The following is a 15,514-nucleotide window of genomic DNA, read 5'->3' on the forward strand; positions in this document are numbered from 1 at the left end:
TTCCCTACTGTTGGCAAAACAGTGTGGATGAGGAGATTCTGTCCAATCTGTGTATCCCAGGAAAATGGTGATAAACAATACCACCTTAGTACTTCTGCGTGACAAGCACTTCTCTAAGTGCTGTCTGAATATTAAGTACCCATAGCAACCTTATGAGTGGGTGCGATGATAATCTCTATTTTATAAATGAGGAAATTGAGACTCAGCTTAAGCAATGTGCTAGAAGTCACATGGTCATAAGTGGTTGACTTGTCATTTGAGCTCAAGCAACCTGACATGGTGGTAGAGCGTGAGTTCTCAACTACTAGACTCTACTGAAGAAGCAGGAAAATGGGAGAGAGGAGTAATTTTTCTAGAAAGATCTTTTTTCCCCCACACAGGGCTTGTGTTTTTAAAAACCTAATTCTGCTCTGAAATGACAGTCAATCAGAAACTCCAGGAAAAAAATGGAAATGGTGCTGAAGAGCCCAACTGTGAGGTAAACACACACATGACAAGATTTTGAGCAACTGGTGAACACCATTTGGATATTTTTTTCTTTGAGTGACTCAGAGATTATGACATGGAAGCCACAAAGGGAAAAATACAGAAACCCCCCCTCAGCTTTGATCTACATAATCATCTACATGATCTGCATAATGATCTACATAATCATCACACGGTCTTTGGTTCTCCCACTTGACAATCCACAGCCCAGACATGGAAGACATTGGCGAAGGATCTTGACAATGAAGAACAGACAGAGCCAACAGACAGGAGCAGAGGCCCATGGGGATGTGCACATTTTCATTCCTTAAAGCGGGAAGCTAAGACATTCTACCCAAGGTGAGTGGGAAAAGAAATGAAGATTTATGTTATTTTTAAAAATTGGAAAGTTAATCGATAGAGAGGGTGGAGTGAGTTAGCTCAGTCCTCCCCTATCCTGACAGGAAGTCAATAGATTATAAATCAAGAAATAGACGAACATATCATTTAGGGATGTGGATATGAAGACCAGTAGAACTGAGACGGAAATGGTTAAAAAATAACTAGTACTGGGGAAGAGGAGGTGGATGACTGTCATTAAAATCCCTTCTATCTGATTTGATTTTTAAAATAAAGTCAATGATTAAGTGTCTTTATAAATTGTAAGATAGATTTTAGAAAGCTTTTGAGCAGATTCTGAAGAATTTGAACTCAAAGAGGAAAAACATACCCTCTCTCATCCCTTTGATTTGGTAGAGTAGAAAAATAGGGAAATGATATTTATTAGCTATTCGCCAAACTGGAAATGGCAGTCATTTGGGGGAAGGAGGGGTGGACGAGATTATAGTAAGTGTACGAGGTTAATTAAATTTAGATAGATTTTGTGTTATGTTTTGCATGACTTTTATATCTTTAAAATTTTTCGTTGTAGGAGGACACAATACCCTTATTTTATTTATTTTTATGCAATGCCCAGGGCCGAACCCCATGCCTCACATATGCTAGGCCGGTACGCCACTCCTGAGCCACCAGCCCAGCCCCTCACTTTTATATTTTAAAAGTGTTTTAGTTAAGAAAATACAACAGGAAAAGTACCACGCAAAAATACCACTCAAAAGAACACAAATTGAATAGCCAGGGTAATTCTTTTTAAAGTTCAAAAATAATATGTATAATCAGTCAACATGTCCTGATGGATCTCTTTCCCCTTAGGTTAAGGATAAGAAGCCAGGAGATCTGAATTCACTCATATTCCAACTTCCAGCACCAGAGTACCAGGAAGCCTCTGTGAGTTCCACAAATGTGCTTTGAGCACCTACCAAGGACCAGGCACTTTGGGGATGCATCCGCCCTGAGGGAACGTTACCATGACAACCCCCAACATCGACTCAGCCAGGGCCTCCTACTCGCTGCTGCAGTAGCTTCACCTGGGTGCGCCATCTTTGCCAGAATCTCCCCTACATGGTTGTTAGCCTACCTACACTGTCTCTCTTATTCTCAGCCAAGTCCTCAGGACCTAACTTCGTTTCCAGCACACAGGGGCTGCCGGAGGAGTACTCAGAGAGCAGGGCCCCAGCTGCAGCTCTCACCAAAGGGAGTCCACTCATTTAGCTTGTCTGACTGGGTCTCCAGGCTGATGGGAAGAGAGGCCAGCTTGGGCCAAAGAGGAGCGAGAGAACCCGTGAGTTGGGAAGGGGCTGCCTGCTCAGCAGGCAGGATGATTCTAAGAGTTTTTCGACGTTCAGGAAGGAAAGTGCTAGAAGTTTCTACATGGATGCCATTTTTTTATCCCCCCAGCACCCCTGCCTCCAGGGAGAATTCAAACACTGAGAATAATAAGGGACCATGGACTTGGGTTTAGGGGAAGCAGGGAGACAGTGCTAAGATGCTGTTTCACTGCATCCAAAGCTGAGGACAGGGCAGGACAAAGGTTTTTTTTTTTTTTTTTTTTTTTTTTTGTGGTGCACTCTACCAGCTGAGCTATATCCCCAGCCCCAGGACAATGGTTTTAAAAAACAAATAAAAATTAATTATAAAGAGAGAGCTTAAGTTCCTACCCAAGGGAAGAAGGGAGGTCCTAGTGAAGCCAGAATTAAGGACAGGTAGTTAATGTAGAAATAGGGGATCGGGTCAATTGGAGGAAATGAAGCCATGAAGCCTCTGGAAGTTGGAGGCTGCCCCTGGAAGAATGGAATGTCAAGGATCTCCGGAGCCCATTGATTACCAAACTTACCTGCCTTTAGCAAGGACTGCAAGCAAGGAGCTGCTAATTGGTGCCTCCTGGGCCTTTATCTGCCTGAATCACCTTGGCCCTCCCCCTGCCCATGGCTTCTCACTTAATGCAAAACCAGGCCTAGTCAGGTAGGCAGGAAGGAGAGATAAGGGGGAGAGAACTGGAGAACAAAAGAGACTTTAACCTATAAAAGATGCAGGGTGCGCTCACTTCTTGGGACTTTAGAACATCAGCCATGGCCCCCTTCTTCCTGCCGGGAGAAGTCTGTATTATTACCTTTAAATAAAACCTGCTTCATATGGTTGCCTTGGCTGCTTCTCTAGTGTTCAATCTTCAACATTAGAAGGAGCAGAACTCGTCACCGGTAAACGGTGGTATCACTAGGACTCGCTTGGGCAGGTGAGGCAGTGGAGAAGACTCAGATGTGGCAACCCAAGAGCAGGAGTTCGAAAATTCCCCAAAGGCTTCCAATTTACTCAGAGTCAAAGTCAAAGTCCTTCCAACTCCCTTCAAGGCCCAGCATGGTCTGGCCCCCCAGTATCTCAACTGAGCTGCTTCTCTCCTCCCCGACCCTCTCCTCAGTCACACAGCTTCCCTGAAACCTCAGGTCTTTGCAGCTGCTGTTCCTTCTGCCTTGATGCCCTTCCCCCAGGCAGCCACTTGGCTTGGTTAGGCTCACCATAGCTTCCACCCCACCAGCACCTTGGGTTGGGGTAATCTGGAAGAAGTCCATTGTGCTGGGAAATAACTCCTTATTTCTTAAACCAATGAGAGGTCCCTACAGCTGAGCCCCAGGGACTCTAACCGGAAAATGGTCCTCAAGAGATGGCCTAGCCCTGATTTCCTTGGTCCAGACCTTATTATTAGATCCCAACCCCTGCCATCTCCCTGCTGCTCAGGAGCTAAATCATCACCCATCACAGAGTGAAAAAGCAAAGAAGAGCAATTATTATGCTGCATGGCAGACCTTTGACTCAGATTAACATCATTGCCTCTTGATTTGATCTTTTTTATTTTTCTCTAAACACCTAGAGCATTTTGATCCCACGCCAGACTCGTCTTTGGTGAAAAGTAATATTTTGAAAAAATCAGAATTTCCTTGGTGATGCGTATTTTAAGGCATTTTCAGCTGATAAACAACTAATTGGTTCTGCTGGCCTGGAATTTGCAAAGGGTCAAAATGATTTGTTGTAAATATGCATCTATATTAACTGCCCTCTGCCAAAACCAATTTCCACAGGTGACAGTAGAATTTTGTAATGGATAAGATGATAGAAGATGCCTCAGGAGTTACCCGTGATTTTTTGAATCACTCTCATTTAACAGGTAGGTATTATTGTATTCCGGGGCAGCAAAGCACGGTGCCAAACAGCATCTGCTACAGAATATAGAGTAGTGGGAATTCCATTTCCTAAACATCCAGGTAATGAAATATATATAGACTCTCAGGCACAAGGAATAGAAGCAGTCTGCTGGGTTTATACACAATATGTCCACACAACTTGTATTTTCTTTTTCCTTTCCCCAAGTTTGCACCCAGGGTATTGAGGGAATTTGAAGACGCAATGGTTGAACTATTCTGGACCATCTTCAAGGACAAAATGGAAAACAACAGATGACAGCATGGAGATTTTCAAGACTGGAAAGCCAGATTTCCTCAAACTAGAGTCTGCTGAATTATAAAACATCAGGATTGGCATAATGGAAGATGTTATTAATAGGTGGTTTGTAAGCACTAAGGAACAGAACAGCAATCAATAGGGATTATCATAGTTACACTAGGAGAAGCTCAAGGTAATTGAGTTATCTTCCCTCCAGCAACAAAGTAATGTATATTTATTGAGCAGCTACTATACAGCCCCAGGCTCTGGTGCTAGGCTGGTAAATCAAAGAAAGGCAGTGAATAGAGTTTTGGGATGGTAACAAAATATTTGATGGTGTTAGGACCTGCCTGCCCCAAATTTCATCTATCTGCCTATTTCTGGTCCACTCAAGCCCAAGTTCAATAAGAACCAGGCCTGGTGGTACATGGGCACACTGTCTGGTGCTCTTCAGAGATGATCTGGGCCTCTGAGAGATGTGTTGGGAATTTGGCTGCAAATTGCCCATAGAATAGAGTTGTCCAAACCAGAAACCAGGAGGTGGAATCCTTGACTCCTGCTTGACTCAGAGTCTAAAGCTCGATGAAGCTAAATAAAGAGTGTGTCCAAGATTCATCCTCAGGAAGGGGGCCAGCCATGAACCTTCACAGTCTAGCGCTACAGAGGCTAACGCTCTCTTTGGCTTCTTTGTTTCTTCTCCTTGACCTTGACCTTGCTGTGGCAACTGTCGGGGTAATTGTTTTTCACAGTATTTCCCATCATGAAATAGTGACGGATTCCACGCTCTCCTGGACACGAGAGTGAACTGGTAGAAGGAAACCCACCCATCAGGCCTGGGCTTTTAAATCAAGGCAGTGTGGTGTGGTGGTTAGTGCGAGGCCGTGGTTCACATCCCTGTCACTCAGCAGCATGATCTTTTACAAGCTATTCTCTGAGCCTCAGTCGTCTTAGTGGAGAAGAGACCACCAGTGGTAGACAGGGATATGGGAAGCCACAAGGTAATAAAAGACAGCGGAGGGTGAAGTTTGACTCCCAGCTCTGATGGACTGTACGCTTCTCTTTGCAAAATGCGGATAATGGTAAGATCTCTCTCCAGAAGGAGTCGTGGAGATTAAGCAGTATTTGTAGAGTGCTTACTTAGAGCCGTGGCTGACATGCAGTGTGTGTCAGAATCAGTTAAAGAAAGAAATAAATAAAGGCTCAGGGGCTGGCCCAGAAATGAATGCTCAATCTGCCACTGTCATTGTGACCTGGCACATAGAAGGTGCTCATCGAGCGTTAGCGGGTTATTATTTCTACTAGTTCCTTGGTGTCACTCTGGGATGCTCATGGCCTGTCTTCTCATCCTATAGCTTCTTTGGAAGCAGCCCCCAGGATCCATAACAGCGTCTCTCTGGCTTACCAATTCCAGGAAGAAGGGCAGATTTGCTCTGGAGGTGACTGTCTTACCCAAGCCCACAGGAAGTAGCCACAGGCGAGCCCCTGCCTTGCGGAGATGTCTCCGAGGCTGGGGAGTTTCTAGACGCTGCTGTTCATCTGCAGCATTTGGAAGCAAGCTTCAGTAGACCCTCAAAATGCTCGTCAGATGCAGAATTCTCCTTCTCCTCCTTCATCTCTGCTCTTCCTCAATATTTGCTGGCTCTCCTCTGGGAGGGAGTAGATTTCTGTGCTTCCCAGTGACAGCAAATCCCATTTCCCTCAGGGACCCATGACCAGAGCAGAAGGAAAAAAAAAAAAAAAAAAAAAAAAAAAAAACAAGATGAACCTGTCACTTCATTGAGCTGGGTGAGGTTGCAAACCTTTCTAATTCGTTGTTACTGCTTTTCCAGCCCACACCCGTAACTGGGCTCCCTGTGGGACAGGGATCCACACGGTGACACTCACAGGGCACACGCATTGGCTATTGGAGGGTCTTAAGGTTTCCTCCTGCTGTACTTCCTTCCCTGATGTGGCATGTCTGACTCTGGAGCAGGGTTTCCTGTCCCACGTTGGCTTCTGCCATCAGCGAAGGCTGCTGGTACTACAGTTGACCCGTACAAACATTTTCTCAAAGATCCTCCTCCCATTGGGTAGACACAGTTCTGGGCCAAGGGTGAGTCTGGTGAGTGGAGTGTGGGGACTTTCAGCCTCTGCTGGACCCCGAGGCCAGGCAGCTGTGGGTACGGTGGCGTCTTCACAGCATCTTGCAGACCTGGTTAGGGGCAGCCTTCCTGGGGAGACTGACACAAGAGCTCAAGCTCAGCTGTCCACACGTCCACTCAGGCCCTCCCCATTCCAAACGGGCTGCCTGCTGGTCTACCCGCTCTTGTTCACAGACTCAACTCCCTTGCTGAGGTTGGTACCTGTGTGGAAATGAGTAGTCCTGCCTGAGTGAGCATCCACTGCAGTGAGGAGACACTAGTCTCTCTTTCCCCAGGCGTCCTCATTTTGTTATGACTTGGAGCCACAGGTAGAGGAACTCCAAGTATTTGGAGAAAGGAAAGTATTGGTATATGAGGCTCACCCATGATTTCTCTTAGCAAATGGATATTGTCTAAAATGAGTAAGTCAAGAGCCAACGTGTTCCTTGGAAGTGTGAAGGAGCCACAAGCCCTAAAAATGAAATGGTTAAAAGCCCTGGCTACTTTTGTTACCCCTTTGGCATGTAAGGAAACTGAGGTTCAGAGGGTAAGGAACTTCCAAGGTTCCACAGTCAAGAAGTGGGAGGATTCAAGTGAGACCCCAAGTCCACCTGGCCCCCAAGCCCCTGTTTTTATTCTTCAATATTCACTCTGGCCTCTAATAAATTATTAAGGCACATTAACTCTTATGTTGGAACAGTGGGTTTTGGCAGGGTCACAAGGATGTGGGAAAAGAAAACCAACTTTGGGGTTTTCCAGGTTTCTCTTTCACCTCAGAAACATTGTTTTCATTGGGGGTACTTCCCTGGGTCATAGTATGATTTTCAAATTGTTGAAAGAAAAAAGACAATTTCCTAAAATACATAGGGAGCTTATGTCAAATTTTATCCAACTCAACAATAAGGGAACCAGCAAAAGCACAAAATTGGTTAGTTTATTTTTCAGGGAAAACATTCTCAAATAGGATTGCTAAGTTAGATATAAAACTGATTAATGTTCTGGAAAGCACTAAATCCACAATCTTTGGAGTTATCTCTTCTAATCAACAGAAATCATGTGTCCCTCTACAGAACGAAAAAAGTCTATGTGCATTTTCTTAGTTTTCTACTAGAAAATATGCAGCAGTGAGACCTGAATTTATTAAAAAAAAAAAAAAAAGCAAAGTCAAATGTACTTGTCCCCAGAGACTGAGACGACTTCTCAGGTAAGTTTGTTGTACACGGTTCTGTGAGAATGTGAAAAGAATGTGCCCTCATTTTGCTCGATTCCTTGTTTTAATTTTTTTTTCTTGACACACACTAGTTACTCATATAAATAAACCACACGGGTCACCCAGCCTTGGGATACGGGTCACCAACTGGCCTTTATTCTAATGCGGAAGAGAGATGAAGCCAACAAAGGTATTCTTGAGGCATCTACTACCTAAAATGGGTGAGATTGTGGAGTCACAGAGTTGAGGCAGAAAAACATAAGGAGGTTCTTTCTACTAGTAATGACACAGCTCCAAGTGAGATTTCAAACTATTTAGCTATCGGTGAGGCACAAGTTTAGCCAACAAGAACGGACGGTTTCCCAGGGGGGGGATGGCGCTTGTGGGGTCAGCTCTTCACCTTTCACTTGATGGATTTGAGGGCGCTCCAGGGGGTCCCAGAAGGGGCTAGGGTGGCTGCAACAGTGCTGGGAAGCTGGTGGGGACTTGCTTGTTAGTCATGCTCACATTCCAAGCCCTACCTGCTGCCCAGGCCTGACTAAACCCACACCCGACCAGGTCACCCACCCCTATCCTAAGACACCAGTTTGATTTCCTTTTCTATGTGTTTCTTGGGCTTTGTGGGTGAGGAGGAAGAGTATTGAAGGGAACGGGGTGAACGGTTCTAGCACATTCTACGCCCATGGCTAAGGGGAGGTGCGGGACTCAGTCCAGGACTGGACCACTCTGGGGATGTGCAGCAGTGTCCCCAGCACACCGTAATCCTCATGGAGTTCAGAGTCTACTGGGGGGTGGGGAGAAGGTGCCAATGGCAGCTCACACATCTGAGCCCAGGGCTCGGCACACAGGAAGTAGTCAATAACTGTAATGTCTTCCTCTCACCCTCTTCCTCACCACCTCTCTGCAGCTTCTCTGAAGGCTTCCGAACACATAAATAAAGCTGGAACCCCATCTGGCTGAGAGTCAACCATCTGGAGATTAGGAAATATGGGGGAGCTTCTAATGACTGGTTAATTTTTTTCAGTTTTTCAGCCAGATGTTTAGTGTCATCTAGTCCCATCTGTAGCAGAAACAGCAGTTTATTGAACCTCTTCTCCATAAATTTTTAAGTTCCCTGTCCTAAAATCCTAAGTGGGCTTTCTTTTCTTAGTAGTTAACTTTTTTTTTTTTTGACAATGAACCGAATAAGCGATTATGGGCTTATAAAGAATAATTTAGGGATTAGATATGAAAATATCAGAAATTTGGATGAAAAAGGGCATTTAGCAAATTTTGGGGGCTCAACACTGGCATCCCATAGGCCACGTTCAGGAACAATGTAAAAATTAATATAGTTTTTTAAAAAGCCAAGCCAGTTGCCTGTATTTTAAAATTCAAGAGATTTTGCATCTGGCTTTTCTTTACTTGGAATTCTGGGCCATGTCTGGTGTACATCTCCCCAGGGTAAAAGTCGAGTGAAGTAATATTTGCTTTTTAGATGGCGCCGTGTCCTTCAGTTTGCCACAGTCCCCACCACTCCCTATTGCCCCTGCACTGAGATCAACTTTGTTACCATATATCTTCTCAAATGTACATAAAACCCTGCCCCACAGAATTAAAAGGATTGTGAAATGTGTTTCACACTTTCCACTACTTGCCTAGGCCACATGGACATTTATGTGATTGATTACTCTCTAATCTTGCCCTAAGTTCTTCTCTTAGAATTGGGTCAACTGGATTCCAATAGAGGAAAACGATACACACGATTGAGAGAACTGTAAGTAACATAAATGTGTTTATTACCCAGAGTTTCTAACTACTAAGCCAGTGGTCTTCCCACCCATGAAATACAATGCTTTAGTTGTAGCGAGGACTTGGAAAGGTTTTCTTAATGAGAGAGTTCCATACTGAACGAGTTCTCATTCAAATTCATGGGTTGCCATTGAAAACGTGCTGCAGGTTAGGGTGGGCACTACTTTGTGACTGCCTCGCAAGTTTTTCCAGAAAATGAGTCAGTCATTCATTTTGGTTTCTCAGTGTGGGGTGTCTGTACATAGGTTGACTGGTTTTTTTTTGTTTTTGTTTTTTTGGTTTTTTTTTTTTTTTTTTTTTTTTTTTTTTTTTCATTCAAAGTGTGCCCTTTGCTGCCTCTGAGTTTGTGCTTGCCTGGTGGCTTCTGCTCTCCTGCCAATGCTGCCCAGGTTGAATGTTCTCAGATTAGGGACTTCTGAGTGGAAAAACCCATGTAGCTGGGTATTCTCATGAGCCAATGCTTGTACCAGTAGCAAACTATCCATGAGAACCCGAATTAATGTTCTCTAGCAAACACTCTGAGAAGCAGCCTAGCGTAGATTTTAAGTAGTGATGGCTGAGTTGAGGTTTGTGACCTTGGGCAAGTTATGTAACTTTTTCTCAGTTTCCTCATCTGTAAAATGAGGTTGATAATAATTGTACCTACATCATCGAGATCTTCTGAACATGAAAGCATTTTATCAAAAGTTTAAGAAATTTTCCAAATCCTTAAAGCAGTGTTAGTATGGAGTAACGGCTAAAGGTAAATGACATTCTGGTGAGTTATGGGAATGAAAATTGGAAATATCCTCCTCTTACTTGAGTGATGTGATCCTCATTAACAGACATAGTCATCTCCAAGCCCATTGTCAATACCCAATATGTGTTGGTTTGAACATCACAATTGCTTGGGGGACTTAGAAAATTCAGATTCTAGTGATCCATCACAGACATATAGAAGCAGAAGATTTAATTGTGGGGCCTGATAATTGATGTTTTAAAAACTCATCATGAGTCTCTGATGTCTAGCCAAGTCAAGGAACAATTGATGTTACTTTTCCTACAGGAATACCATTGATGTTGGGGAACTCATCACTTCCTGGAGATTCCCATTCCACACTGGCTAATGATTTTATATTTAGGTAAAGCCTACCTTCCTTCAGTTTCTATTTCTACCCCCATTGAGACCACATAGAACATTTCAAATCTCTCTTCCAAATGACAGCTTTTCAGATATCTGCAGACAACTGTCATGTCCCTCCTGAGCATTTTCTTCTTTTGGACAAAATAGTCACATTGTCTCATGGCTCTTAAGAATGTATGGAAGAATGAACTCTTCTGATTTGATCTGTAAGAAAACTGAGCTACAAGATCTCCCACCCCAGTTATCCTTGGATATATAAAGGACCAGAAGATGAAGAGGTTAAGCTCTGAGACAGACAAGAGATACCGAATGGGAGATGGCTGTACATCTTGACCCTCAGTATGGCAATACCCAGGAGAGTGCTACCTCCAGCATGAATCTTAGCATGCAGAAACCAGAGGCTCCTGCAAATTCCTTGAACACTTGATGTATTCAGTAGATTAATAAAGAATCCCAGCTTCAAATTTCAGCCAGGCCCGTCTACATGTGGGTGATATGGATGTGCACATAGCTAAATATTTGTTGTGATTCATTAAGGTTTGTGCATCTTGCTGTATTTAATATTTCAAAAGTATAAAAAATAATTTAGCTGGGCCAAATTGTTTGAAGACTGCAATGAATTTTCTCAAAAGAATTCACTTGCCTAAGAACACATCTTCAATTCATCCAATTCCTTCTTGATTCAATTTCTCACTTCTCCCACCAAGCCCACAGAATGCCTGGGTGGAGTTCCAATTCCTTGGGCATATTGTGGGTGTAGAACATGATGTTGGAAAAAAGAGGAAACCATCTCTTGAGAAATTCTGAGCAAGGGTTCAGGAATTTTAGGCCACACATCTGCTCTGACAGATTTTTTTTTTCCATGGGGGAAGCCCAAATTGGTGTTTAATTGTGCATTTCAAAGGTTTAGTTCCAAGAGGCAGAAGGACTATAAATGACTAAAACATGATATACCTATGTGCCATTTTTTACTTGAGAGGTGCCTCAGATTTTTTAATGTCCTTTCTAGAACTATGTGGGCTTTCAAACATTCACCATATCACAGTATTGCCAAAAAAAAAAAAAAAAAAAAAAATCTGACTCCCTATTGCCAACATAGGAAAGGGAATTCATGGAATTTCCCTCAGAAAATGACTTCACCATCCAGATTGTACATGATCACACATTATCACAAATATTAGCATTTTGTCAATGTTTAGGAAAGAATTACCTTACGATTGTCAGTTAGTGCACTGGAAACAGTATAAATGTTGGATAACGCTTATGCAAGACCACCAATTCCAAACTAATCATTGCTCATATTGATGCATTGAGAGTTGGAGAGGGCAAAGGTCTTGGCCAAGGTTACACAGATCATTTGCAGCGTTGCTTAGGTCTTTCAACTTCACGTGATCCTAGTTGCATTTAAAGCAGCCCCTTCCTACTTGGGCATCCCACCAGTTGCAAATTTGCGTTGGAAACAATTAATTGTAGTAGCGCTACAGTCAGGAGATCAGTTGTTCAGAGTCAGGACATGGGAACAAGGCCAGCAATGATGCAATATTACACTAGTGAGTGATGTCATAGCATGACTTCCTAAGACATTTACATAAATGCAAGTTCTCCAGAAGCTCTGACTATACCAGCCACTGGGAATGCAGGTGTGGAGAGCCAATGTCTAGAAAGGGAGGGGAGTACATAGGAAATTCATATTTTCTTGCCTATCACTATGACAAGCCTCACCGATTCCTCGGAAGCCTGAAAAAACTGCCTACTGTCCCCTCTAATCCAGTGACTTCTCTCAGGCATCCAGGTTCCACAGAGCTTTGATTTTCTTCTTTAGGTCTCTTTTCTCTCCCCATGATACTCAGGCATTGCCCAGAGATGCCGAGAGTCAATCCTCATGTAGTGAAACAAGTCCAAGAGTGAGATAGGCTACTTGTTCTAAAACAGGTCTGTCTTCTTCATTATAATTTAGACCAAATCCTCTAATCTTTAGAAGGAGAGGTGATGGGCTGCAGTTCTTGGAGAATCAATCTTATGTAAATGCCATGAAATATATTTGTTGGGTTTGGGAATAATTTAGGAATGAAGGCAGGTGGATTCAAATCCCAGCAATTCCATTTTATTTTGATCCAAAATAATGAAACATGTATAAATAAGGAAGTTTTCTTTAAATGTGTGTAGCAGGTGGAGGTGGGGGTTCACATATGTTACCCTGATACTGGTTGGCAGTAGAAGTTCATGACAATATTTAGTTAGACCCAACTCAGAAGAAACTGAAAAGACTATATTGAGAAATAAAGAAATAGCTCAGGATGCACCAGGTCAGATCAGGGTCTCTCTCCCTTCTCCCTCTCTACCTTCCTCCTGTCTTTGCTCCCTCCTTTCCTCACCCCCCCCCCCACTGAAATGCAATTGAAGCAAATGTAAAGACCCCCTTCTCTAGTCAGAGATGCAAGCAGTTCTCAACATGCCTGGGGATTTTGGATTTCGAGATATCTCAACTGCAGAAGCTGCCTAGAGTGTCACAAAAATCTCATTACATGAAGCTTACACCAAAAACAATCAACAAGATCCAACACTTTCATCCCACACAGCATCAGTCTTGCTGTGAACAGAGTCTGGACACCTGCACATTCTCAACAATAATTCCAACTATTCCTCTTTCCCCACCACTGCCTCCATCTCCCCGAACACCCACCAGAATATCAGAAGCTGGATAATTCAGAGCCATCGAGAGGAATTTGTAAATACCTTCTAAGCAGCAGGTCCTCCACAGCCCAGAATGGGTCATTACTTCTTCATTCTTCCTGCTGGTTTCATTATCACTTGTAGATTTAGTCCTGCACACGCCTCTGGAATATAACCAGTAGTCCGTACCCACTGCAATGGTCATTAAACTAAAAGCTGCAAAGGCTCCCACTGTGGTGATCAACATCTGGATACCTCTGTCACACATCCTCATAATTCTTCATGGTACTCTGGACGTCTGGGGGTTGGAGGGGGAGATTCAGTGCCAGAGGAGAAAATCACTCTGCAGCTGTGTAACCTAGGACAGGCTCTTCCAAAAATTCAGATCTCCTTTTGTCAGCATCCACGGGGACTTTAGGAAAGCTAGATTTCCTGTCTTGAGCTCTCTCCAGTTCCCTGGGTCGTCTATGGCCCTCGGGAGGGTGCTGGCTCCAGGGGGTTGGTCCACATCACTGCTGCCTTCGGAGGGTCCCTGGGTTCCTTTCATTCCTCAGGAGCTTGGTAAGGACGAGGGTTCGTGCAGGGCATGGCTTCAGAGCCTGGAGCTGCCAGCTCGGTTTGAGATGCGCCTGGTTCCTCACAGCCCCGGGAGACTCAAGGCAAAGAAATCCAGAGAGGTCTGTGTGTGCGTGTGCGTGTGTGTGTGTGTGCGCGCGTGTGCGTGCGTGTGTGTGCGAGCGCGTGTGCTGGGGGTGAGGGCGGATGGCAAAAAATAGCACTGCTGGGAGGCGAGTCGCTGAGAAGAGTGTTCACTGCTTCCCCAGCCTCCCAGGAAAGCTCTCCGCCTGCTCCTGACACCCCCGCTCAAACTGGAGAAAAGGCAGAGTCCTGGGGCAGGGGCCGGGTGGTTTCAAGGGAGGGCAAAGGTCCGTGGTGCTGAAGGGACAGCTCCCCGCCTGTTGCCCAGCCTCCTCCTCCTATCGCCCAGGGCTTAAGGTCCGCGGTGCTGAACGGACAGCTCCTTTCTGCGGCTGCACCCCTGCCTTGCTAGCGCATGGGCTGGGGAACTGGGATCCTGAAGGGTCGCTCCCCAGCACCTTTCCTGGGTCCTTTTCCAGGCCAGCCAGCCGGCTCGGCTCTGTCTAGTCCAGCCCACGCTCCGCGCAAAGTTTCGGGAGCCCAGGGCAGTCAGCGCCCTGGCTTCTAGGCGCTGCAGCACGATCCTCTTCCTCCGCTCCGCGAAGGGTTAAGGAAAGGGGAAGGGGAAAGAAGCCCGCAGCGCACTCTGGCGCTCTCTCTGCGCCCACCCAACGCAGCATTCTCCAATCAACTCCCCTCCCCCCGGGCCCCAGGAGCCAGGCAAGTTTGCTTTTTGCTGCGGGAGCCGCTGGAACCCACTGGGGAGAGAGAAGATTAGAGAGACCTAGCCTTCTTAAAGGGACCGACGGGTCTGGGTGACGGTTCTGTGGCTCACTTGGGCCGGCAAAAGTGTTGTCACAGGCGCATCTGTGTATAGTCTGTCTCAATTTGGTTCCCCAGAAAACAAACCAATATGTCTACCCTCCTTTCTCTGGAGCTCTGGTTTACACGGGAGATAACGTGCTCAGATCAGACCACGAACTGTTCATATAAATATGAACATGTATTCCTAAAAGACCAAAGGAACTAAATGTACATATTCTGTTGTTCACATATCAGGGGATCTGAGATTTTTGGTTCCTGCACAAACCTCTTACATACTTTAACACTTTTACATTTGAGGGGGTCATGAGTACAAGGTGCCAGAGCCATGGAAAATGTCAGATTCTTTCCAAAGATCCCTGTGATGTTCATTTGTTAACATCCATGTTTAAGGCAGACCACAAAATAGGTGAAGTCAGGTCTGCTTTTCTTGTTAGTCCAAAGCACAAATGCCGTTGCACACCTGAAAGCTCTCTTCCTTGGAAATAGACCATGTTGCAATGGATCAGCACTAAGCCAGCTTTTTAATTCTATGTATTTCAGCACATACATGAGCACTCACTGAGTTGACTGAAGACATTCTACAGACTAGCCCTTATAATTTTTTCTTGTGCTAGTTTATGACTGATATGGTCAGAGGTTGAGTGTTTGTAATTGAAGCTGCTTGAGTTGTTTCTGCTGTCCCTGATATGTGTCTACAACTAGCTGTCACAGTTAAGTGTTATTTAACTGGACAAAAATATAATAGGAGATAATCACTGACATGATACTGCCATGGTGCCATCTCTGACTGTCTGAGAACTACTATTCAGATGATTGAGTAGCAATCAGGTAGCA

General features: G+C 44.6%; 1 protein-coding gene across 1 annotated transcript in view; it reads right to left on the bottom strand.

Moving 5' to 3' along the window:
• The window catches only part of Cacng3 (calcium voltage-gated channel auxiliary subunit gamma 3), a 77,948-nt gene extending 63,779 nt beyond the window's left edge, over window positions 1–14,169 (bottom strand). Inside the window, exon 1 of the mRNA XM_047533952.1 lies at window positions 13,280–14,169. Coding sequence (XP_047389908.1) covers window positions 13,280–13,490 — 211 coding nt within the window. The 5' untranslated portion in view covers window positions 13,491–14,169. The remainder of the gene's footprint in view (window positions 1–13,279) is intronic.
• Window positions 14,170–15,514: the final 1,345 nt, after the last annotated feature.

Source organism: Sciurus carolinensis, chromosome 18, assembly GCF_902686445.1.
Source record: "Sciurus carolinensis chromosome 18, mSciCar1.2, whole genome shotgun sequence".
In the NCBI taxonomy this organism is placed as follows: domain Eukaryota; kingdom Metazoa; phylum Chordata; class Mammalia; order Rodentia; family Sciuridae; genus Sciurus; species Sciurus carolinensis.